General features: G+C 52.0%; 1 protein-coding gene across 38 annotated transcripts; it reads left to right on the plus strand.

The window, feature by feature from the left end:
* The first annotated feature begins 1,467 nt into the window (after positions 1 to 1,467).
* Tjap1 (tight junction associated protein 1) lies at positions 1,468 to 25,129 on the plus strand. Of its 38 annotated transcripts, none has more exons than XM_087565858.1 (12): positions 1,504 to 1,594; positions 2,077 to 2,179; positions 11,863 to 11,992; positions 18,566 to 18,663; positions 19,807 to 19,932; positions 20,358 to 20,386; positions 21,203 to 21,364; positions 21,569 to 21,635; positions 21,874 to 21,903; positions 22,608 to 22,715; positions 22,795 to 22,878; positions 23,442 to 25,129. In XM_087565858.1, the coding sequence occupies exons 5-12, from the start codon at positions 19,834 to 19,836 to the stop codon at positions 24,522 to 24,524; spliced, it is 1,662 nt and encodes a 553-aa protein (XP_087421984.1). In that variant the 5' UTR covers positions 1,504 to 1,594; positions 2,077 to 2,179; positions 11,863 to 11,992; positions 18,566 to 18,663; positions 19,807 to 19,833; the 3' UTR covers positions 24,525 to 25,129.
* Positions 25,130 to 25,529: the final 400 nt, after the last annotated feature.

Genomic DNA, 25,529 nt, shown 5'->3' on the forward strand with positions numbered 1-25,529 from the left:
TTTTCATGATAGTAGGGCAGATGGTCAAAACACAGAGAAATATTTAATATGATGTCAGACAGCAATAGCTTCTGTGCAAGTAAATGTTAAGTAAAGCACAGTAAAGGGAGTGACTGGGATGCTGAGTGACCAAAGAAGACGGCTTTGACGTGATGTCATTTGAACACGGACACAACTGTTGCTGACTACCTAGAAGAACATTGCAGTCACAGGAAACAGAAAACCGGAAGACTCTGAGGCATCAATATGCTTAGCACGCCCCAGGAAGACCTGCTACCCAGGCACTGTTGTGTGCTGGGCACCTGCTACGGGATATCAAAGCGTGCTCTTGGACTTGAAGAAACATCAGGGTAAAGGGATACAGTAAGTAAAGCAATAATTACGGGACTAGAATGCGCTCAGCCGTTAAGAGCATTTGCTGCCCTTGTTCAGCTCCTAGTTCCTCCACGGTGGCTCACAACTGCCTGAATCTCCAGTTCCCAGTGACGTCATACCCTTTTCTGACCTCCGCAGGCTCCTGCATGGACGCAGTGCACATACATAGACACAGTACACATACATAGACACGGGCACGTACACGTAAAATAAATTAATAATTATGGTACGGGATATTCGTATTAAAGTTCTGTGCAACTAGTTAGAGCCATCTAGCAAAAAAGAATGTCGGGTTGGGGATTTAGCTCAGTGGTAGAGCGCTTGCCTAGCAAGCGCAAGGCCCTGGGTTCGGTCCCCAGCTCTGAAAAAAAGATAAAAAAAAAAAAAAGAATGGGAACAGAAAACTGGGGCTAGAGGTAATACGTAACACCAAGCGAATCAAGGTGCTTGCCTGGGCTACATAACGAATCTGAAGTCAGCCTGGGCTACAGTATGGAGACTCTCCCCTCCCTCCGAAAACAGTAAAAACTGACCTCCTGAGGGGAGGAACTGGATTGTGGATCTCAAGGCTTGATTTTCTTATAACACGGGACAATTTAAGAACCTGAGGACTTCTGGAGAGGTGGGACGCAGGCTTGAAAACGGTGACAGGAATGTGGTTATGCGTTATCTTTTGTCAAGATGAAAAGCTGGCATTTTCCTTTGCCCTGTGTGGCACTCTGGAGGCAGAGGCCAGAGACTCTCTGTGAGTTCAAGGTTAGCCTGTTCTACAGAGTTCACGGTCCAAGGCCAGCCAATGAAACCTTGCCAAGGCCTCGGGGAGTGGAGATGAGAGTGGGAGTGCGTGGCGGTGTGTGCGTTGGTATTTTTCTTTGTATAAGAGGCATCTCCTACTGTATTTTTAAGTGTTGTTCCCTACTTTTCCCTCAGTGCCAGTCTTTCCCCCTTCCTCGCTGTTGAGCCCTCGTTCCGACACCGCCTCCTTTCTTCCCTTGCCAGGTCTCCAATGCCTGCTTGCAGGCGATTCCCTCTTTTCCAGCAATTCTTAACCCCGAGGCCCCGCCCCAGGCCCCGCCCCCGATGACGCGCAGCGCCTGGTGCGTGGGGATTCCCGCGGCCCAGGCCCCTACCCGGCCTGCCCCGCGGCAAGATGGCTACCTGAAGGAGAGGCCCCCGGCGGAAAGTTTGTTGTGGGATTTTTGAGTAGTCGCGCTGGAAGGCAAGAGTAGAGGGGGATTGCGGGAACCACCGTGGAGTAGGGATGGAGGGAGGGAACAGCTCGGAAGTGGAAAAATAGGATCCCAGGATGGAGGAGGGTTGGAGACGGAAAGAAAAAAATGCCGATGGGGGCGGAGGGGAGGGGGCCTGTAATTCTGTGGCAGCCCTAGGGGAGGAGATGGGGCGGGGGTAGCTAGAAATAGGTGTGGTTCGGATTCTGGAGGAGCAACTACTCACGAATTGAAAAAGTTACTTCTCTCTGAGTAAGGAAGCCTGGAGCGTGGGACAGAGGCCTGACTCCCTCGGGCCAGTGGGAGGGGAAGGGCTCTTGTAGTTACTGTCGGGAAGGGGTAGGAGTGAGATCTGGAGCGTGCAGGGCGGGTCTCCCAAGGAGGGGACCGAAGTCAGTCAGATGACCCTCTTCCGGGCTTAGAGAAGTTAGCTTTATCACAGCTCCTATAGCAACATCTGCCCCAATTTCAGCTTGAAGACCCAGGGACCCCAGGGACCCCAGGGACCGGAAGAAATCACATTGCCTGCTTGGAAAGACGAGGTAGCAGCTTGCCCCAGCCCAAACCCAGAGCGGGTAAGATGGTCTCCAGAGACAGGTGTCTGAGTGATATTCTCCCTGTGTGAGGATCCCTGGGTTTGGAGAATCAGTTAATCTGAAAAGTTGCTTGCTCTTGTAGAGAGTTTGTTTTTTGACCCTGATCCTTAAGTTGGTGTTCTGGTTAGGTTGTTGGCTACCTTTTGGGAGCTGGTGTAAATTGAGTTTTGCTTGCCTTCAGCTGTATAAACAATTCTGGACAAGTAGAGGGTACACAAAAAATATCCTTTCTTTCTTATTTGTTTGTTTATTGCTTTTTGAGATAGGGTGTCACTGGGTAGCCCTGTCTAGCCTGGAACTCACTTTGCAGAGTGGGCTGAAAATATTCTAACACATTCTTGTCACAAAGCAGTTTCCTACTTGTGTACCATTTTGTCTTCCATTGCCTTCTCACATGTCAGTTTGCCATTATGCCTGGAAGTAGACCTTTGGTGGGTATAGGCAGATAAGGAGTCATAAGCAATCTTCTGATGGCGTTCACCGACGTTTAAGTCACTTCCATGAGCAGCTCCCGAATTCACTTGTGGTGCATGTCTGCTTTTGCATTTTTCTGTGTGGTAAGAAAAGGTCATCGGTGTCCCAGATGGGGGAAAGAAGGCGTTAGTGTGACCTGTGTATGGTTGGGAACACTCTTTATCCCTGGCAGTCCCTGATAAAATGTTACTTTGCAGCTGGATCAGTGAGATAAAGGCAGAAAAATGATGGCATTTGCCCCTTTCTGGTTAACTTTCTCTTCATCCTTTATATGTGCTCCAACAAATCACATTTGAAAAAGAAAAAGCAATTACTGTACTCAAGGGAAGCATGGTCTTCCACCTAGTGAACCTGCTGCTGGGGAGAGAGAGATCTGAAGGCTGAATATATTAATGTAGTCTTCACTTACTGTTGCTGTCCCAGGCAGATAGAGTTGGGAGCCCGCCTCTGACATTTGCGTTTTTGTTGTTGTTAGTGTTTCTTTTTTTTTTTTTCTTTTTTTTCTTTTTTTTTTTTTTTTTTATTGTTTTTGAGTCAGGGACTCACTGTGTAGCCCTGGCTGCCTGAAACTCTTTATGAAGACCAGGCTGGCCCGGAACTCATGGACACAGAATGCCTGGTTTAGTTTATTTTAAATGTTATAATTAGAATATTTTTATGTTTATGAGTGTTTTGGCTGCAGATATATTTGTACACCAGGTGTGTGTCTAGTGCCCATGGGGGCCAGGAGAGGTATCCTATCCCTTGGAACTGGAGTTATCGATGGTTGCAAGGTGCCACGCAGGTGCTGGGAATTGAACCCACTTCTAGAAGAGTAGCCAGTGCCCTTAACTGTGAAGCCATTTCTCATGAGTGCCTGAGTGTATGTGTGAGCACCACATGCTTTCAGAAGCTCTCAGACTTCAGAAAGGGGGCATTAGATCCCCTGGATTTATTTATAAGCAGTCGTGAGCTGCCACATGGGTGCTGGGAATTGAATCTAGGTCTTCTGCAAGAGCAGTAAACACTCTTAATTGCTGAGCCATCTCCCAGCACCCAGTTAGTTTTTTTTTTTTAAAGGCAGTTTGACTCTGACCCAGTCTGGCCTCCAACCCATTGTGTGACTCAGACTGGTCTTGAACTTGTGGCAGCTCTTTTCCTGATTTGTCTTCCTCCCAGTTACTGGGATTATAGACATGAATGACTGTGGCCAGCTTGTGAGGTTTTTGTTTGTTTTTCTCTTCTCTTTGAGGTAGTCTTGCTGTATTGCTTGGGCTAGACTTAGACTCCAGGGCTCGAGCAATCCTTCTATATCAGCATCTCCAAGTAGCGGGGTCTGTGGGAGTGCAGCACTGTGCCCAGTGGGATCAAGTTTCATATTAAAGTGTATTTTGTTCATTGCTTGCATATTCCTACCACCAAATGTTTACTCCAGGCAGAATGCCTTAAGTCAGTGGTACTAGTCTAGTTGCAATGTTTCCAGGTACCTGAAGATTCCAAGAAGATTTAGCTTCAAATTCCTCTCTAGGGGGTTGGGGATTTAGCTCAGTGGTAGAGCGCTTGCCTAGCAGGCACAAGGCCCTGGGTTCAGTCCCCAGCTCTGAAAAAAAGAAAAAGAAATTCCTCTCTAGAAGTTTGGGAACCTCCCACCTCCCTTTTTTTTTTTTTTTTTTTTTTTTCCCTCAAGCGAACTTGTGTATGTGGTTCCTTGGGAATTGAATCAGTTAGAATTGTGTGGTAGTCAGGCATGATAGCACACACCTATAATTCTAGCATGCAGGAGGCTGAGGAAAGAGGATTGGTAGTTTGAGGCCAGCCTTGTCTACATAGACTCTGTTTCTAAGAAAAGAAGGGAGAGAGAGGAAGAGGGGAAAGAGGGATGTGTTGGGCAGCTGAGAGAATAGAGCTGGTATACACTAGGCACTCGATAAGGGAGGCAGGAGTTCAGGGTCGCCCTCAAGCTATATAACATGTCTGAGGCTAGCCTAGGCTACTTGGAACCTGTTTGAAAAACAAACGAACAAAAACTGACACAGAGCCAGGTTGGATCCCATCTGTGGCTGTTGGTCCTTTCTTAATTGCATAGTTCTGTGCACCTCAGTTTCTCGTTGTTCAGTGGGGAGTCAGAGTACTTGTCTTGTACCAGTTGTGAAAGTTTATCCAGGAATGTGCTTTCACTCTCCCTGACACCTGAGAAACACTGTTATGCTTATCCGAGCCCTGTGATTGGCCCTGTACCTATGGGCTGCTAGCCTGATGCTACAGAGATGCAGTGCCACCCTTCCGTCACAGGGTTGTCTACGTAGGCCGTGTAAGGAGAGGTCAGATGCTGAGGCTAGAGGTTTCGTCTTTGCTGGTGAGCAGTGATACCGGCGAAGACCGAGGACATTCTCTCCACTCACGGCCTGCAGCAGCTGCTGTTTTGGGTAACAGCTGTATGAAGAAGAGCCTGCTGTTTATCATCCTGTTTCACAGATGGAGAAATGAAGTACAGTGGTTGAGTGGTTTATTCATTGTTACTATTTTAAAAGGTCCCCAGTTAGTAAGTGGCAGAGCGCTGCAGGATGTGAACTCAGGATACCTTGTTTCAGCAACTGAACGAGCTGGTTTGTTTGGGTTTTTTTTATATGTAATACATTAAAAAAAAATTATTTCGGGGTTGGGGATTTGGCTCAGTGGCAGAGCGCTTGCCTAGGAAGCGCAAGGCCCTGGGTTCGGTCCCCAGCTCCGAAAAAAAAGAACCAAAAAAAGAAAAATTATTTCGGGGCCAGGCATAGTGGTGTACACACCTTTATTCCTAGTACTCAAGAGGCAGAGGCAGTTGGATCTCTGTGGATTCAAGGCCAGCCTGGTCTTGTTAGCAAGTTCCAGGCCAACCAGGACTACATAGTAAGACCATGACTAAAAATTAGTTATCATTGTTACTATTTTAAAACATGTTTGTTTTATTTTTAATTGGAAGATAGAGGTGTAGGATCATCCTGGTCTAGAGTCACACATGGTTGTGAACCACTTGCTGTGGGTTTGGGGAATCGAACTCTGGAAGAACAGTACATACTGTTCTTGACTTATACTCACATTTAACTACTGAGATGCCTCTCTAGGCCCCTCCCACTCGGGCATTTGTAACTATCTGAAGTTACCTTTCGTGTGGCCCAGCTGCCCTAACCTGAGCTCATCGATTTGTGCTTTTGGATCCTTGGCCTTCACGTATGCTAGGCATGTGCTCCACGACTGAACTGAATCCCCAGTGCCTCCTGGGCTTTAAAATCGATCCCTGTGCCTCAGCTTTCATTGTGGTAGCCCCTTAGGCACGGCATGTGTGCAGTTGATTTAGATATGCCTGGAGGTCGTCTGTCTCCCCCAGCTCGTGTTTGTTTGTCCTGTTGGTTCCATGTACACCCAGGGAAGACATATTTTGGGTGTTCAGAATCCTTTTCTGGGACTTAGTTCTTCAGCACACCCTTCTGTTTACTCTTAGAAATAATACCTAAGGCAGAGACAGTGCAGAGGAGTCCGTGTTAGACCTGTTCTCTCCTTTCAGAATTCAGTTCAGGGAATACCCTTTACAAAACTTCGGGCCTCTGTGAGATGAGCAGTCTTTTTTTTTTTTTTTTTTTTTTTTTGGTTCTTTTTTTTCGGAGCTGGGGACCGAACCCAGGGCCTTGCGCTTCCTAGGTAAGCGCTCTACCACTGAGCTAAATCTCCAACCCCAAGATGAGCAGTCTTAACTTTGGGATGCACTCTGACTCCGGTATGGTAGTGTAGCCTGGCCAGTGACAGACATGCAGATGGCCTTCTGAGCCCATGCTAGCCAGGACCACATCTCAGAACAGCCCTGCATGCTAGCATGGTTTAAAGAAGGATGTGTTCCTTTGTGTTAATTTAGACATAAACACTAAGGCTGGGGTTTGATTTTTGGTCACTGACATGTGGAGATGAAGTAGCCACAGTATTAAATTCGTAGACCGTATGTAATCATTCTTTTAAAAATAGCAACCTACGCGAGAAAAAAATGGGTGACATTTTAAATAGCTTCTTCTCAGCGTTGGTGAAAATGGAAAACAGATGTTCCTGTCGTGAAGCTGTGCTGCCTGCTTAAGGCCCTGGCGTAGGCCGTGGGTGTCCCTGTTTGCCAGGCAGGGGCAGCCTGCAGCCTGAGGGCAGAGGCCTGCTTCAGGTTGGGTTAACTGGCTCTCCCTGGCCCTGTGCTTAAGACTTGCCTCGTCCCTCTGAGTCACGTCCTGTATTTAACATACCCGCAGGGCCCATCTTCCCTTCAGTAAGTGACGTTACCCTGGCAGTAGGCATGTGCCTGGTATATGACTAGAGTTTAGGGGATTGGAGGCCCAGGTCTGGACTTTTCCCTAAGAACTCTGGCCCAACCCCATAATGAACTTCTCTATTTGTTGTGGCACAGTCTTGTTCCCACCGACATTGTCTTAGAAGCCCCACATCGCAGGGTAACATACCTTGCCTTGATTTGTGCAGCCGTCAGAACGTGCTGCAACTCGTTCTCCTAATAGAGCGCCCAGTGTTGTAGAGACCTGTGGACTTACTGAGTTCAGGTTACAGCTTACTGAACAGCCAGCTTGCAGGGTGAGCACTGGAGGGTTTTGACCCAGTCCTGCCTTACCATTGTGTGATTTAGTTTTCTCTTGAAACACGCATACTTGAGTATTGTTCAAATCTCATCCACGTATCGCCTCTTACCGCACGAGAAGAACCCCTTCACGAACTAAGTCTTTGTTTCATCTGTATGTGTGTTTATGTGCACTTGGGTGCAGATGCCCACAGAGACCAGAAGGGGGTGCTGTTGGCTTTCTCTCTGTGTCCATCTGTCCGTCTGTTCGTCCATCCCTTTCTTTTTTGAGTCAAGGTCTCACTATGCAGCATTGTCTCCCCTGAGACTCCCCTTCTGGGCGTTGGGATTAAGGGTATGTGCCTCTCACCTGGCAGATGAGCTTACCTCATCCTTTCTCTAGCGTCTGGGCCTTTGCACACATGGGTGCTGTTGTCTGCACTTCTGCTGTTCCCATTAGCTTGTCCTTCAGACCTTGTCTTAAATGTCCCTGTCCTTAAGACTCGGCCTCTTCCATCTCTTGTGTCTATGCTGACGCGGACACTGTGTTTGCCTGTTTTGTTTTGTCTGCTTCTCCCAGGACTGTAAGTGTTCTGAGAACAAGGACATGTTTTCCTAGTCAGCACTGCCCTAGCTAAGCACCATGGTGAACCAGAACAAGCTCTTGGGTACCGAGGCTGTGCTCGGAGTTCCAGAACAGCCTGGCGGATGGAGCGGGGCCTTGCCTGCCTCCAAATAGACTCCCCCTGTGCCTTAGCAACCCCATGGTTCTCCCTATGTAATTAAAGCTCACTCTCTTCACTGTGGCATGCAAACAGTACCTTGCATTCTGCCTGACCTGGGTTGTTTTCTGTTGCTGCGATAAAACAAAAGTGACTTGGGGAAGAGAGGGTTCATTTCACTTGAACTTCAAAAAAAAAAAAAGGTCTCACAGACTTGCCTACAGACCAGTCTGATGAAGACATCGTCTTCATTGAGGATCCCTCTTCCCATTAGCTTGTTTGCACTGTTTTTTTTTTTTTTTTTTTTTTTTTTGGTTCTTTTTTTTTCGGAGCTGGGGACCGAACCCAGGGCCTTGCGCTTCCTAGGCAAGCGCTCTACCACTGAGCTAAATCCCCAACCCCTTTGTCGGACACTTCTATGAGAAGTTTCTCCTCACCAGACCTTAGGGGAAAAAAAGAGGACAGAGACTAGGGTCTTGCTGGGTAGCCCATAGTGACCCAGGACCTTGCTGGGTAGCCATAGTGACATCAGGCTTTTTACCATGCCTGCTCCATGTTGCCTTTCCTGCTCTCCTCCTCCCTGTAAGACTCTGGAACTTTGTTAGAGTCTTTTCCAGTGCTCAGTCTGTTTGTGGGGAGTGCACTCTGTTGACCACATGGAGGGACCGTCCCTCATTTTGGGGGGAAGGGTTTAGCGCACTGAGTGTATGCTGTGGGCTGTGCAAAAGAACCTGCTTTTGGAGCTAGGGGATTGGTTTTAAATTATGACTACACGAGCTGTGCAGTGTTGGAAGTTTCTTTACCTGGAAGATTCCTTGTCCTTTTTTAAGATTCAGGCCCCTTGATGTCTGTCCTGAAGACAGGCACCTTTTGAGTAGTGGTAAATGGAGAGTGTCTCCTTTCTTGTGATGCAGTAACAATGAGAATCCCAGCCTGAGAAGGGGAGTGCCATCACAGAACAACTTGTGAAAATCAGATCACAGTGCAACCCCACCTCCTGGGCTGCAGAGACTCTCGATGGACTACAGTATGCTTGCCGCTTCCCAGTCCTGGGGAGGCCAGGAGTGACTCTGAGTGTGACCAGTGGATGGTGGCTTGTAGTTACTAGGGCTTTGGATCCACAAGAGGGTTGTATGCTGTAAGAGACTGGATGGAACGTGTTGTCGTCAGGTTTTGGTTTCCTGTGCTGTGACGAAACACCATGACCAAAGCAACCTGGGGAGGAAAGGGTTGATTCGACCTACTTGTCTACATCACTGTTGATCATCAAAGGAAGTCAGGACTAGAATTCAAGCATGGCAGGGACCTGGAGGCAGGAGCTGATGCAGGGGTCACAGTGTTACTCACTGGGTAGCTCCTCACGGCTTCCTCAGCCTGCTTTATTATACAGACAACCAGCCCACAGTAGCCTAAGTACTTCCCACATCAGTCACTAATTAAGGAAATGCCCTAGAGGCTTGCCTGTAGCCCAATCTTATGGAGGCATTTTCTTTTTGGGCATCCCTCCTCTGGTTTACTCTAGCTTGTGTCAAGTTAACAAGCCAGCCAGGACGGAGGCCTTGGGACTTGAGTTCCCAAGTGTCCTAGGGACTGAAGACTGTCGGGAAACCAGAGGAATGTGCGCAGCTATTGAGCGAGCCAGACTCCAGGCCCCCGTGTCTTAGGGCTTTGGTCTGGTGCCACAGGCCCACCCCTGATCCTCTTCTGAAATGGCTGGTGGCTGAGTCACCGTCTGTTCTTCCAGTTTCTTTTCTACTGTAGTTGATGGGAATGAGTCTGTAGGTACCAGTTCTCAACACATACCAAAGGAATTGGTTTTAGCAGTTAGAACCTCTTGAACTGCATGCAAGGTACTCTAGCCTGAGCCTGCAGTCAGATGATCAGGACTCCCTGTTTTCTGAAGAGCAATCTTATATGACCACAGATCCCTGCCTGAGCCAGTTGTTTGTCCTCTGTGATCTCGAAGCATGTGCCACACTGAGTCACTGTTAACCCCTCTAAAAGGAAGATCTGAGTCTGGGGCTACTTAGGAACAAGGAACTAATGGCAAACATTAAGTCCTGTGAGAAAGTGCTTGCCCTGTGATCGGGTCCAGCCCCCCTTTCTGAGTGGATCGGAGGAGATGAAGTCTTGCTGGTAAGACCTTACCAGTTTTTAGGACTTTTTTTTCCTTTTTCAGATGAAAGTCTCACTCTGCAGCCCAGACTAGATTAGATCTTGCTTTTTTTTTTTTTTTTTGGAGACAGGTTTAGCTCTGGCTAACCTCAAACTTCAAATCCTTCCTCGTCATCTGTGCTGGGATTCTGGGTATGCACAGGTTTTTCTGTGTACCTGGCTGTCCTGGAACTCACTGTGTAGACCCTGCTGGTCTCTAGCTTGCAGAAATCCGACTGCTTCTGCCTCCTGAGTGCTGAAGTTAAAGGCCTTCACCGCCACACCCAATGTTCTCCCCTTAGAAAGCAATCCAGACTCTGCTGACTTATCTACTGTCTTGTTGCTCCTGTGGGGAAGGGTCTGAAGGCCACCTGCTGGGGCCAGGCTTTCTTCCTCCTCCCGGAAGAAGGCCGAGCCTTTAGAAAGATTTAGCTTTCTTAAACAGTGGTTCTCACCCGGAGGGTCAAGACCCCGGTGTCAAGTGGAACAGCCCTTTCACAGGGCCGCCTAAGACCGGGGGACACAGACATTTGCATTATGATTCACAATAGTATCAAAATTACATTTATGAAGTAGCAACAAAAGTAATTTTGTGGTTGTTGGTAGTGGGGCCACCATAACATGAAGACCTGAGTTAAAGGGTCACAGCATCAGGAAGGTCGAGAACCACTGCTTTAGACCACTGTCTGTTCTCCACAGTTGCAGGTTGACTTTTTAAGCTCGGGGGCAGTAGTCAGAGAGTCTCAGTTAATGGGCAGTTCAGGAACCTGTTGGCGCTTGCATTTTTCGTGGTGCATGCTGAGGGATAAACCCTAGGGTCTTGTACATGCTAACAAGCACTCTACCCCTGGGCTATCTCCAGCACCCATCCTCCTTTTTTTAATTTCAAGGCAGAGTCTAAGTTGTACAGGTTGGCCTTGAACTTGTCATCCTCCTGCTTTAGTGTGCCAGGCAGCTGGGTGACTTCAGACCCACACTGGGGGCAGGTAGAGACTGTAGTTCCCATTTAGCCGAGCCATTGCTCTGCCTGCAGGGCTTCTCAAGCAGGGCCTTTCTGCCCGTTCCGGATGTGGGAAGTGAGTTTCCCGTCCTGCCGCCCCAGGGGACACATCTTTTCAAGACTCCACTGTTGTGGCTCGCACTGTCTTCCCCAGGATGTCCGTACAGGCCCTGGGAAGGTGTCCTGAGAGGGTGGAAGAGCCCCTGTCAGAGGATGGGGAGCTGTGCTGCTGTGCTGTTCATCGTCACCATGTGGGGGTCCTCGAGGGCTCCCTGGGCCATCTGTCTGGCAATGTGCCACCTTTTCCTTGAGTGGCCCAGCTCTAGGGCTAGGTCGCACACTGCCCCATTGTACCGTGTGTTCTGATGCAGCTCTCTTTGCAGCCTATGGGAGGAGGTGGAGTACTCTGGGCACAGGCCTGGATGAGTGGCGGCTGCATCTGGGGTGGGGGTTGTTCTTATAGGCCAGTGTTCACAGTCCTGGTGCAGCCTGGCAGTGGAGTGTGGGAGTTAGGGAGACAGGAGCTGCCTTCTACAATAGTTGCCTTTTCTTGACCAACCAGAGAGCCTTGTTGTGTGGGTTAGAAAGCTGGACTCAACTGTTGGCAAGGTGGGATGTTGGTCTCCTCAGGCGTGCTTTCTGGTGGTGGGAAGCCCCTGAGAGTCCCGCAGTAAGTCAGAGGTGCTTTCCCCACAGAAGAGTACGTGCTGGAGGATCCTTCAGTTTGGTCTTTTATGCTCTCTCTTTGCAGCTCCGGAGTTGAGCTGCTCACACCCCAAGCTGTCTGTTTATATGGAGTGCCTGGAGGGCGTCTGCCATGAGTCTGTTGCTAACACCACTAACCAGGAGAACTGGCTGGCTGGGGAGAAGACACTAACCCTGTGAGTCTGACCTTGGCTAGCTAACCTGCCCTGGGGGGCTGACATCAGTGTCCCCCACATTCCCTGTCAGGCGGCCTGCCTCCTTTGCTCAGGCTTCCACCTCTGTTTTCTGGGTCCCTTTCTTTCATCTTTCCCTAATGTGGAGATAACCTCCTTGGTCTTTGTCCCTTTTCTGTTGCTCTGTAAAACACCATGGCCAAGGCGACTCAGGGAGGAAAGCGTTTGGCTGGGTTTCTCATGTCAGGGTTGGAGTCTGACTGCAGAGAGAAAGAACAGCTGAGAGCTCAGATCTCGATCCCCAAACTCAGGGGAGGGAGAGAGGGACAGAGACGTAAACAGACCAGCACACAGCAACAGACCAGGAATGGTGAGACTCAGTTGAAACCACAAAACCCACCTGTAAGGCTACACCACCTCATACTTCCCAAATAGTTCCACCAGCCAGGGACCAAGTATTCAAGTGCCATTCAAACAGCCACCCCTTCATGGCCAGGAGAGAGATGTCTGCTACAGGACTCCTGCCTCTCCCTCTCTCTCATACCGGACACCTCAGTCTTCCCACAAAACAGAGTTGGTTGACTGTGCTGTGCTGTGCTGTGCTGTGCTGGGCTGGGCTGGGCTGGGCTGTGCTGTGCTGTGCTGTGCTGTGCTGGGCTGGGCTGGGCTGTGCTGTGCTGTGCTGTGCTGTGCTGTGCTGTGCTGTGCTGTGCTGTGCTGTGCTGTGCTGTGCTGTGCTGTGCTGTGCTGTGCTGTGCTGTGTTTAGCAGCATGAGCTGGCGACTCCCTCAGTTACCACACTCTTCTGCTCCTCTGCTTCAGAGATAGGTGGAGGTTGAGGAGCACCCAGATGCTTTCCTCCCTTTGCCAAGAGGGCAAGTATGGATGGTCCCCCTATTATTCACTGAGAATGAGAAGTGAGGGTCTCTTCTTTGTTGGGAGATTGGAGCTTCCCTTGGCCTGGCTCTGGAGACTTCTTGGTCAGAGAGTGAAGTAAAGTGAATGTCAGATTCAGGGCTGTGTGTGGTGCTGTGGTTCCCACAGTCACCCTTGCTCTGAGGTGGAGCTTGGTCTCCACATGGAGTGTCAGGTGGACTTTAGCCGAGAACTGGGGAGGGTGCCTCAGGTAGACAGGGCAGGATCTGACTTTGGATCCCAGAAGAGGTCCTGGCCTCAGTGGGTGATTGGTGAGTGTTGCCTGGCTCCAGAGCTGCTCCCCTAGGCCCTATCCTTCGTGCTTGGGACAGAGAAGGGATGCCCGACAGACTTAGGTCAGTTGCCTTGCTCTCCTGGCAGTCCCAATAGGTACCTCTCCACAAACTGCCGCTTCAGGCTCAGGAGATGAGGCTGGAGCTTGAGACTTGTGAGCCCTCCGCACAGATTCTGTTCCTGTTGGCTGAAAGGGAGAAGACTGGGCTGTGGCTGCACTGTGGGAAGGGTGTGTGTGGATGTGAGGGGCATAGCTACTGCCAGGGTGCCTAAGAAATTGAGTAGGGAATTAGCAAGCTGAAGGGGAGAGGGGAGGGCTGTTGGGCTTGGCTCGACTAGAAAAGCAAAGAGGAACACTGACCAGGACCACAGCTTAACGTCTCTCCTTAGGAGGGGCACAGAGTCTAACGTCAAGGGCAGGCATGGACTGGGGGCTTTGGCCCCACTTCCTTGGCCAGGGTTTGGTTCACTTGGATCACCATCAGTGTCTTTGACCCCTTTGTTCTTGTCAAGTGTTTGCTGTTTGCTGGATGAAAGGCCCGACAGATAGACAAGGTGTTTGCTCAGGTAGGGGAGCCAGGTGAGTTCTCAGGGTTACCAGCACTAGTCCTGAGGTTTCATGATAACTCTGGTTAGAGTAGGTCTCAGAGTCCTGCCAGTGTATTCAGCTTAGTGTAGGCAGGGGGCCAGCACAGAGCACGGGCAGCTTATCCCCGAGAGGGTGAGGCTGTATTTACCCAGGCAATAATAGCTATGGGGGGCAGCAGGGCTGGTCTGGGCACAGACTGGCATCGTCTACCATACTCAGCAGCCCAGAGCAGCACCTTTGCCCAGGCCCCACCCCGAGAGCTGCTGGCTGCCTGCCTGCCTGCCACGCGCACAGGATTGCTGAGGGCTTTGCTCATGGACTTCAGGCACAGCTGCATGCCGGAAATTGGGGGCTGAGGCAGATGAGAGGGGATAGGGGTGCATGGGGAAGGTTAAATCCAGCTTTGGTAAAACCATGTATTGTAGTAAAGACAGTTCTCTTCACAGCAGGCATGGTGGAGGGGCTGTATTGTAGTGTGGACTGGCGGGGATCTTCATGGGCAGTACTTAGGGCTATACTGTTGGATTATTGGGTCATGGGGTTGACTGTTGTAGCATGGTGGCTTGTGTTTGGCGTCATTCATTGGAGTCAGAGCCTAGATTTCAAAGGCTTCAGAACCATCCAGCCTTGCACGGCAAGCGTGTTTCCTGCTCCTGTGATGTGCAACTTCCCCGGGTTGCAGATGTCAGAAATTGGATATCCTAGGCATGTGGCTCAAGAAGGTCAAGGAGAGGTACCTTGTTCCTGTGTGATCAGGACGCTGTGATTTGGGTGATGGGGGCTTTAAGAAGGGCAGGTGTTTATTACCTATTTATATCCTGCTGGGTCCAGAAATAATGGCTGTAGACATAGCTCAGCTGTCTTCTGAAGTCGGGATCAGTTTTCCTTTCACTTAGAAAGCAACAGCGATTACTAACTTCTCTGAAAACCGTTATGAAGAAAAACTATAAAGGTTCTTGTAGTGAGGGCCCCACCCTGACTGAAAGGTTCATTGACCACCTCAAGGGACCCTCACTAACTTAGTTCCTTGGCAGCTGTGAGCAGACTTTTTCTCTCGGTTTTACAATAATCTGCATCCACATAAATGACATCCTTTCCTAAAGGAGGTGTGCGTGATGTGAGTGGTAGGAGATGGTCACATTGGGTAGGATGCTGATGTGGGTCAGTGAACTTGTTCACACTGACAGTGCCGCACCTGAGGAGCTGGAGGAGGCTTCTCATGGGGGAAGGCTGACTGGCAAAAGGCGGGGATCTGACAAGGTTTCTTTTATCCCACTGGTCTCTTGCAACAGTGATCTCTGGCATCAGTGGAAGCCCCTGATGGTACCCACCCAGAAAAGGGACAGACGTGAACCCCACCCCCTGGGTAGACGGTTGTCCCTTTGAGTAACTGACAGTAGGTAGGCTGCTTCCGGTCACGTGCCCTGTGTCTTATCTGTCAGTGCTCTGCTCAGTGGGTTCACAGTGCAGGGCCTCTGGGTGCTGAGCCCCATTTCTAATGAAAGTAGACTTTGTTCTCTGAAGGCAGCTAATCGTGCCCCATGGGCTGGAATCAGGGAGAAGGTATTTAATACAGGGCAGGTGGCAACAGGCGGCCACACTGACTGGCAGATTGCAACATGGCAATTAGTAAGCACTGTCTCCTCCTCCTCAGCAGATAGGAGGTCGTCTTTCTTCTGGCCTGATGTTGAATAGTGAAGAATGAATGCTATGTAGCAGAGGAAGGAGACAGGGTTAGCTAGGGTGGGGTAGGGGTGGTGAGGGTGAGGGGAGCCCCTTCTCCTCCTGCTGCTCTGCTGGATCAGCCAGGGGTTCTGCTTGGGATAGCGTTTAGTATAGACGTAGCATGCAAGCTGTAGCCCCTATCCTGAGTCACCTGATCCTGACTCCTGGGGACCAGGTAGTTGGGAGTGGAATTCTTCCCCACGCATTACTAGATCTTCCTCCAAGAATCTTGAACTAGAGGCCATGAGGCCGACCTTGGCTGTAGCTTGATTGTGATGGCCAGGGAACCTGCTCCTCTCAGCACAGGGTCAGGAATCTTCCTTGGGCTGAACTCTGGAAAACCTTTAGGTGAGTTATGCTCAGTTGAGGCATCTCGGCTGGTAGCCAAGACTTCTGATGTAACTGCTCTGATGCCTTCTAAATCACCTTGTTATCTTCTCCCACCGGAGACAGAACGTGTCCACAGAACGTGTCCATCGGGGACCACCGAATCCAGATGTCCCTGCTCTTCCCAGGCCTGTTCTCTAGTCCAGGGTAGTGATGCTAGGCCATGGTCTGTCCAGTTCTTACAGGCAAGAGCCAGTGAAGTCAGTAGATTTTGGAAATTGAAGCAAGGGCTCAGGTGCCCCAACATGCTCTGATGCTTATGGACGCGGGGCAGGGAGGGGCACAGGTTTGCCTTGAGGCCTAGGTCCCCTGGTAGATCACCACTGCTTCCCTAGTCAGGAATGTTCTCCGTGTGTCACTCTGCCACCTTCCCAACCTTAAGTCTCATCTGCTCTGTGTCCTCGACACAGCCACACCATCCCCCAACCAGCAGACAGAGAAGCCCAAGAATAAACATGTACTCGTAGTTGCAGCCAGGACTTACTGTCAGGCCAAGGCAGGGCAAGCTATAGGATGTGGCGCCTCAGTGAGGCAGGTCTGCCCACACACAGAATATCAGGTCCCTGAGTGTCTGTCTGCTGTTCCTGTCCAGTGCTGGCACAAGTGCCCCGGTACCTAGAAGAGAGTGTGAGCCTTGGCAGGAGTTGGGCTCGATAAGTAAAACAGGGCTGAGGTAGGAGGACAAGCACATCAGGGACCTGCTGAGGGAACGGCTCCTCAGCCTTCTGGGAGCAAACAGAGAGAGCTGGCTCCCTGGCTCCTGGAAGCTTGCCCATCATTTTCTAGAAGCTCTGCCTGTTTCCCCTTTAGTCCATGGCCTTGGTCCTCCCTTGTTTCCCAGGTACACACACCTGGTTTAGGCCCTGGTTAACCTACACTGCTTTGGGACTTTTCTAGGTCCTCCCTCAGGCCACAGGAGTCCCTGCGGTTGTATCCCTACTCCAGGTTGAGTACCTACTCTGGGCCCTCTGGAGGACAGCCACCGTGGTTGTGTCTTGTTTGTTCTCCCTTACCCCAGGAATGTGGTGTCCTTTCTGGCCCTCCCAGATTCCTGTGCAGGGAGTCAGCCTGACAGCATGCTGCTTGTGCCCTGTGGGGACACGTTCTGCCTCCTGTCAAGGGGGCGGGGGCTGGCTGCGTGCGCTTTACTACACCAGGCTCTCCCCAAATCCAGGCCAGGGACCTAATAGAGGAGAGAGGCTGCTGCTCCTCCCCGTCCTCTTTTGCCCCCACCCTGCTGCCCCAGGCCCTGCTGGAATGTGACAGGAGTCATGGCCAGGGCATGTCCCGACAGTAGGAACACATGCTTTAGCCCGTAAGGCCGCCTTCAGCCCCCAGCTCTGTTTGGGTTGATGGGGGTGGGAAGAGGTTTTGTTTTTTTAAATGCTCAGAAAGCCACCTAGGGTTACTGTCTCTACTGATCACTGGTGGCTGCTGCCCCCATGCTGTAGCCCAGCTTATTACAGGTGCTTCTCAATCCCAAGAAGCTGGGGGGGACGGGGACCTGGCAGGTCACTTGGCCCCTCCATTGGCATAGATGTAGAGCAGGCGTTGGCAGTGGGGAAGTTTGCTACCCAGGCACTTCAGTTTGCTGGAGCAGCCTTGGGCCTGGAAACGTGGGTCTCAGCTCCCCAGGCTCCGGTTTAAATTTTTTCTATCCTGTTTCTTTTGAGCATATGGTTGTCATCCGTGCTTACTGCAGTGCACATGTGGAGGTCAGAGGGCCATCTGTGGGAGTCAGTTCCCTCTGCTATCGTGTGAGTCCCGGAGATCAAACTTGGGTCCTCAGGCATGGCAGCAAGCATCTTTACCTATTGAGCCGCCCTGCCCGCTCCCACACTCTGTTCTGTCTGCTCAGCCTCAGCACTGCTGACCTTTGCCTCACCATCTCTGTTAGTCAGAGTCCTGATCTTCACTCACGGTGGTACCTCTCTGCCTACAGATTTTGAAAACGAAAAATGTCTCTGGACATTTGCCCGTTGTCCCTGGGAGGAACAGGAGTGAACTCACCTGATTGGGAATCACTGCTCTAAGTTGCTGAGTTGGGATTTTCTTCCTGGGTCTGCCTTTACTCGTTGCCAGGTTCATTGCACACCATTGTACACAGACGTGGCCTCTGCACACCATTGTACACAGACATGGCCTCTGCACACCATTGTACACAGACATGGTCTCTGGACTCCTTTAGAGTCATTGCTAGGGACATCTGCAGTAGGGTCATCATCTTGCTCCTTTGCTGGGCCCTTCGTAGTCTCATTTGTCATCTGTGTTCCTCAAATTTCCCAGCTTTTTGTAAACCTTAGACTCTGGGAAGCCTAGGAGATGAAAAGGGCATAGGAGACAGGAGTAAGACTAGTACCGGGCCTGATCCGGAATGGGGTGTGTGCTGAGTGGAGACAGCCAGTGCTCCTGTGCAGTAACACACGTGCTGTGTCGTTAGAGAAAGTCAGGGACTCGCTACCTTGGTTGTTTCCCGTTTTGAGTTGGTTTCCCTTCATAAAGCAGGACACTGTCAGACTAAGGGTCCTCCTACTGTGCCGCTCTCTCCTAAAACCCACTGTGCTGTGGTCTGTCTGCTCACTGCTCTCTCGGAGCCTTCAGGCCCCAGACTGGACAGGCAGGCAGCTGACACCAGGTTTCCACTTTCTCCCCTTCTCTGGTTTCAGGAGCTCTTGGCTAGAGGAAGTAGAGGGGCCGTGGGATGAGGAGAGCGGAAGGCTAACTCCAGGAGAGCAGAACAGAGAGAGGTGCCAGCGCACAGACGGTATGTCCCCATGAGGCCTATAGTCCCTACTTGGTTCTTTTCTGGGAGCCTGGTAGGAGGAGCTGTGTAGGTGCTGGCTTTCAGTGGAGCCAGCACAAAAAGGATAGGTGGGCCAAAGAGGCTTGGCCCTTGTGGGCAGTGACCAGAGAGTGCTCAAGCTTAGAGACCCTCAGTCCAGGAGCCTGGGTGGGCCAGTGTCCCCAGACGTCTAAGATTTGTTCACATTTTATGGAAGGCAAACCTGAACTTAAAGTTACCTAAGTGCTGAGCCCTAGTTTTGTTTAAAACAGTCTCGCTATGTAGCCCAGGCTAGCATCAAATTTAGGACCCTCTTACCTCTGCCTCCCCAATGCTTGCAATTGCAAATGTGTGTCACTGGCTGTATCTCTCTCTGTTTGTCTGTTGAGGCAGGTTCCAGTGTGTAGGATTGGCCTGAAACTCACTATACACCAGTCCTGGAGCTCACAGAGGCTCCCTGCCTCTGCCTTCCAAGTGCTTTGGTCAGAAGCACATACCACTCTGCTGGCCTAATGTGGCAATGCCCTTGTGGACTATGGAGTCTTCACAGCAGCCTAGGAGCTGCTGCTGCTGCCTATACCCTCACCTTGAAGTTGAGGAAAATTGATGCTTTGCAGTTCTCTGTATTTACAAGGAGCAGTGTGGGCTGCTGTTGAGACTCCCACCGCACTCTTAGAGCAAAGTCTGCTCATCCTGGGGCCCAGGCCCTGGAGCCTGCTTTTGTCACCTATCTGTTCTCCATTGAATTCTGGCCCTCATCTCCAGCACTCCCCTGATCCATCCAGCCTGATCCACCAAAGTTCAGCCCTCTAATGGCGCAGCAGTAGGTCAGGTCCATCTGCCTGTGGGATCAGTATACATCCCTGGCCATCTTTGAATTCTCAGGCCAAAGACACCTTAGAACTTATTTCATTAATTTATTTTGCATGTGAGGGAGTGGGTAGGCACGGGTGCGCATGTGCCACAGTACCCCCTATACAGGAAAGATGGCTGATGGGAGATAGTTGTCTTCTAATGGGTTCTGGTCAGGAGCAGTAAGTGCCTTACCCTCCCCAAGCCATCTCAGTGACCCTTGAGAGCCTCTAAACTACATCTTTTAGCCCGTTTGTTCCTGGCTTCTCTCAGCAGGTCACCGAGCCAACACCTTCCAGGATGACCAGTGCTGCCCCTGCTAAGAAACCTTACCGGAAGGCACCTCCCGAACATCGAGAGCTGCGCCTGGAAACCCCTGTGTCCCGGCTTGAGCAACAGGTCAGCAGGGCTGGGGTCTGGCCCTGGCTGACAGAAGCAGGGGCAGAAGCAGGCCCTTGAAGGCATCTGTGGCCGGCCTCTCAGCAGTGCTGAGGCGAGATACTCACTGTGCTGATACAGCTGCAGTAGTGCTGGCGGAGGGCTGTGCATGTGTTCACATGTCAGGGAGCCCTAGTCTTTACAGCTCGCAGGATTGATCCCTGTATCAGTCAGCCCATTGGACTATCCATGCCCACGCTGTGGGAAGCTGCCCCCCCAGGTGCTGGTAGAGGAAAGGCATCCAGCTCTGGCCTCTGAAGAAGCCTGAGGAGGCAGTGCACTAACTGCTTCCCGTGACAGCCAGCTGAGGTGCTCTGCTGCAGTGTGAGCCAACCAGGAGGCCAGGTCTGGAGTTGAGTCTCAGGCTTCTCCTCTTTTTTGTCCAGGAGCCCTTGACGGATGCAGAGAGGATGCAGTGAGTATTGACTCCCGTCACTGGACTGCGCACTGTGCCCTTTTCACTCCCTGCTGGGCTATTGGCATCACCAGACTCCCTTACATCTGCCCTTCCAACTTCTAATACTGCACAGTGTCCTCGATAGTCAAGAGCCATACGCTTGAATTACAAAACAGATACACATTGCAGGAAAGGGTTACTTTAAGTAAGTTTATGGCTTTTGCATTGAGCTGCATCCACAGCCTTCCTTGGCCACACACAGCCATGTGTGTCATGTGTCACCTCGTGCTCAGCAGGGGTAAAGGTTGGGGTATGGCTTTTTAGGGCTCATGCCTGGGAAAAGGGTTTTATTTGATCCATGAGCTGAGGACCTGTCCTTGCAGAGAGACCTCGCCCACCTGCTGGCTCCAGAAAACAGTGACCCACCTGTGCCAGCTTCTTATGCCTTTCTGTCAGGCATGTGAGGCCTCCTGGAGGACAACTGTGCTGGCCTGGATTCCCAAGAGATTAATAATGGAGAAGGCTGACTGTGCAGGGGAAACAGGACTGCAGGGCTTGGTTGGTGCCTGCTGGCTTGGGTGGTAACTAGAGACAGCTGGGAGCTACTGCCTGTTGATTCTGACCTAGTACTTTTCTATATTGGGGAGGGCCATCTGGAATATTCTGCACTAGACACACGGCTTCCAGACCTTCCTCAAGGCCAGAGGGCCCATGTATTCAGTCTCCTTTCCTAGACTGAGGCCAAAGGGACCCACCTGCCTGTCTGTTCCTTCCTCAGTTCTGTCTGTGCTCTAGAGTTGGCTGGTTTTGATGGTTCCCTGCCCCCCACCCCAGACTTTTGCAGCAGGAGAATGAAGAACTTCGCAGACGCCTGGCCTCAGCCACCAGACGCACTGAGGCCTTGGAGCGGGAGCTGGAAATCGGGCAAGACTGCCTGGAACTGGAGTTAGGACAGAGCCGGGAAGAGCTGGACAAGTTCAAGGACAAATTCCGCAGGTGCAGAACAAGGGGCAAATGTCTCCTTTTAGTGGGAGCGTCCCTGGTTCACAGTTTGCTAGAAGAGCCTCAGTCGCACCTGACTTATTTAGTAACCCAGATATTGGGAAGAGAGGGGCATTCCTAGACCCCCGTGTAGAGGAGGGTTGGTGGGGCCTGCAGAGCAGGACTTGACCAGGCTCTGCCTTCTCTCTGCTTGTATAGGCTGCAGAACAGCTACACAGCATCCCAGCGGACCAACCAGGAGCTCGAGGACAAGCTGCACGCACTGGTACTGTGCTGGGAAGGGCAGTTTGTCTGGCACTGCTCTCACAGCATAGCAGTGGGCTAGGACTTGCCAGGGGGGTGCCATTCACCCTGGGGCCTGGGGAGGGGGGAGGGCGGTGTGGTGGTGGGGAGGGGTCCGCAGTGTGCTGTGCCAGTCAGGACAGTCTAATGCTCACACTGTTTCTCTTCTCTCTTCGTCTCCCACCCATGCTGCCACCGCTGCTGCTGCACTCTCCTCTCAGGCCTCTCTTAGCCACAGCTGGATTTTTGCAGTTGCGTCTTAAGTTTGTTTTCCCTGGTCCTGACCTCCTTGGTCCATGTCAGGGATTGTGTGGGCCCCGACTGGGCCCTGGCTGTTTCCCTCTGCCCCTTGAACACATCCTCTCTTTGCCTGTCACTGTGAGTCCCACAGTGCCTCCCTCCTGGGAAGGAGCTAGAGCTGGGATTCTTCTCCCGGCTCTAGCAGAGGCACTGAGTGCTATCCCTCAGGATTCCCTGTGGCAGTGGCAGCAAGCCCGGGCTGTCGGTATAGCCTGGATGGAAGATCAGAGTGCTTCCCATCCTGCAGCTCTTCCCTGCCCATCCAGCCCATCTCCTAGGCACCCCTCTCCTAGTCTGATCCTGGAACGGCTGCTCACACAGGCTCAGTCCTGGCTGCAGTCCCTGCCTCTAGGGTGTCAGTGCCTTGCCTGGTGCCTAGAGTCCCTCAGGTTCCCTCAAAGGATGGATAGCTCTTAGACTGCCTCTGTCTGGGAATCCATGGCCTCGGGTCCTACTCAGAAATCTCCCTCCCACAGGCAGCCTGCAGAGCAGGGGAAATGCCGAGTGTCCTTCTGTCTGTTGTCATTTGTCTGCTCTGTCTGCCTTGGCTGCCCTAGCACCTGTGTGTGGCCTTATGTCTCTGGGATCGGAGGTGGTGGAGGGGGAGAGGGCTGGCTAGGGTCTGGGCTGTGTTTACCGTAAGTCTGTGCCTCAGATCAAGAAGGCTGAGATGGACAGAAAGACGCTGGACTGGGAGATTGTGGAGCTGACCAACAAGCTGCTGGACGCCAGGAACACCATCAACAAGCTGGAGGAACTCAATGTATGTCTCATCCCCGGCCGGCCGGGCTCTGGCCTGTTCCCTTGGGTGGGCTGGGCTCTGAGCGGCTCCATGTCTCCAGGAGCGGTACCGGTTGGATTGCAACCTGGCTGTGCAGCTTCTCAAGTGCAATAAGTCCCACTTCCGGAACCACAAGTTTGCTGATGTGAGTGAGACGCCTGCCTGGCACCATTCCACCGTTTCAGGACTCTGCCTCGCTTCTTTCCCTCTGCCGTTCTGCCTCCTCTTTCCACTTGTCCTTCCTTCCTTTGCCCCCTGTTGAGGTCCTGGGTGCTGCTGGGGCCCATTGCTAGTGTTGGGGTGGCTTAGTGTTTCTGTAAGGCACTCCTTGGGTCTGAGGCAGGGCAAGAAGGAGGAAGGGTGTTAGAGCTCCCGGCTGTGAGTATTAAACCCAGCTGCTCTCACTCCACTGGGGCAAAGCCTCCGACTCCAAGCCTCAAGGCCAAGGCTGGTTTGGCCCGCAGAGCTGCAAGGTCTGTAGTTCTCCACTGAGACAGGAGGTGATGTGTCAGCGGACACCGTCTCAGCAGCGGATCTGGTTGACTTCGTGTTATTTTATCCCTACCGTTTGTCTTTCTCTCTGACGTGAGGTTGTGTAGGAGCTTAAAAGCTGAGTGTACAGGTTTACTAGGACACAGGGCCCAGCGTCTTTCTGTGGGTCAAGCTCTCCTTAGTGGGGCTCATTCATGTCTCTCTCCCTTCTCTTAGCTACCCTGTGAGCTACAGGACATGGTTCGGAAACATCTGCGCAGTGGTCAGGAGGTTGCCAGTCCCAGCCGCAGCCCTTCTTCCAGCCTGGCCCCAGGAGCTGTGGTGCCTACCTCAGTCATTGCCCGGGTGTTGGAGAAACCCGAGTCCCTTCTGCTCAATTCAGACCAGTCGGGCAGTGCTGGGCGCCCCTTGGCTGAGGATGTATTCGTGCATGTGGACATGAGCGGGGGTGACCCAGCCAGCCCCCCTGCCCCGGGCAGTCCCTCTCCACAACTCAATGGGGAGTGCTGCTCTGTGAGTATTGCAGGGGACTCCCCAGAGGAGGAGCTGCCCTTGCCAGCCTTTGACAAGTTGAGTCCCTACCCTACCCCATCCCCACCACACCCATTGTACCCTGGTAGGAAGGTGATAGAGTTCTCTGAGGACAAGATCCGAATCCCTCGGAACAGCCCCCTCCCCAACTGTACCTATGCCACCCGGCAGGCCATCTCCTTGAGCCTGGTGGAGGACGGCGGTGAGCGGGTGCACTGCAGCCCGGTGCCTAGCAGTCCTGCCTCAGCCGGAGGGTCACCCTATCACCAGCCTAGTCCAGCTCGCTCAGCACCGAGTGCCCCAGCCAGCTCAGCCAGCTCTGAGGAGGACCTGCTGGCCAGCTGGCAGCGTGCATTTGTGGACCGCACCCCGCCTCCTGCGGCTGTGGTCCAGCGCACAGCCTTTGGACGAGATGCGCTGCCTGAACTACAGCTGCACTTCCCCCCGGGCCACTCTACAGCCCCACTACCTTCCCCACGCCATGAGCGTGGGCTTGTGCTGCCTTCAGAACCTGACTCTGCCTTTCCTCGAGAAGAGGAAGAGGAAATGCTGAACCTGCCTGTCAGCCCTGAGGAAGAGCGCCAGAGCCTGCTGCCTGATAAAGAGGACACTGGGGAGGGACCTAGCCCTTCCCACGTTGATGGCAGGGCCTGGCCTCTCTCCAGTTCCAGCCGCCCCCAGCGCAGCCCCAAGAGAATGGGAGTACACCACCTGCACCGCAAGGACAGCCTAACGCAAGCCCAGGAGCAGGGCACCCTGCTCAGCTAGGCCTGCCCGCCTTCCTACCACCACCTCAGGGCTGCATTTGACCCTAAACTCTTCCTTCAGACCTGGCAGTTCTGTGAGTGGAGCCCACATCAAATCACTGACTGGTGCCGGCTTGCCTCATGGATTTTTCTTTTCCTTTGAATACCTATTCTCCAGGGGTAACAAACAAGTCACTTGAGCCCCAAGCTCCTTCCACCATTCATTCAGCCCAGCTGTTGCCATGGAAGTGACGGGCAGACTTGTCAGTTTTCATCTTCTCTCCTTTCATATCTAAGAGCTCTGGTTGTTGGGGGAGGGTGTCTTGGTGCTGCTGACCTCTATTACTCTTCCCCAGCGTGAGCTGCTCTTAGGCCTGCCCCGCTGGCCCCAGAGACAAGGGCGGACTCACTCAGGGCGCCCCTCAGCTATTCCCACCCTGTCTTCCAGAGGGAGGGCATGACTTCAGGGGCCTCAAGCTAGACTCTAGGTGAGGCCCAGCCCCCTCTTAACCTTGGCTCTAGACTGTTACTCCCAGATTTGGGAAGTTTTCACATAATAATGACTATTTTAAAATCAAATAAAACTTATTTTACAGGGAAGGATTGCTTTTCTCCTTCCCACTTTAACCCCCTTGTTGCTTTTATTGCTGAGACGGCAGCTCATGTAGCACTGACTGGCCTTGAACTCCCGGATCCACCCGTCTCTGCCTCCAGAGTGCTGGGGTCAAAGGTGTGCGCCGCCATGCCTAGCTAACACTTAGGGCTGTGTGAGCGCACACTTGTGTACAGGTGCCCCGGAGCTGGAGTTAACATGTCAACTCCCGAGCACCTCTCCAGCCCTTCAGTGTTTCTAGTCCAACCTTGCCTAGTCTTTGCCAGACTCCCCTTTACCTGTCTTCCTGGCTTCCCTTAGCCTGAGGCCCAGGAAGGAGGGATGCTCAGGTAACAGCAGGGGCTAATAATACTCCCTGAAGAAGAAAGGTCCAGTTCGGCCCAGCCCTCACTATATATCTCTGAGTGTCCGAGT

The sequence above is a fragment of the Rattus norvegicus genome, chromosome 9 (genome assembly GCF_021556685.1).
Source record: "Rattus norvegicus strain SHRSP/BbbUtx chromosome 9, alternate assembly SHRSP_T2T, whole genome shotgun sequence".
Lineage (NCBI taxonomy): Eukaryota > Metazoa > Chordata > Mammalia > Rodentia > Muridae > Rattus > Rattus norvegicus.

What these genes read in the sequence shown, in the direction of transcription:
- Tjap1 (XM_087565858.1), top strand. Translation starts at nt 19,834, where the DNA reads ATGACCAGTGCTGCCCCTGCTAAGAAACCTTACCGGAAGGCACCTCCC. An exon ending in AGGACAAGCTGCACGCACTG is followed by an intron (nt 21,636 to 21,873) that starts GTACTGTGCTGG and finishes CTCTCCTCTCAG; the next exon opens with GCCTCTCTTAGCCACAGCTG. An exon ending in GCCACAGCTGGATTTTTGCA is followed by an intron (nt 21,904 to 22,607) that starts GTTGCGTCTTAA and finishes TCTGTGCCTCAG; the next exon opens with ATCAAGAAGGCTGAGATGGA.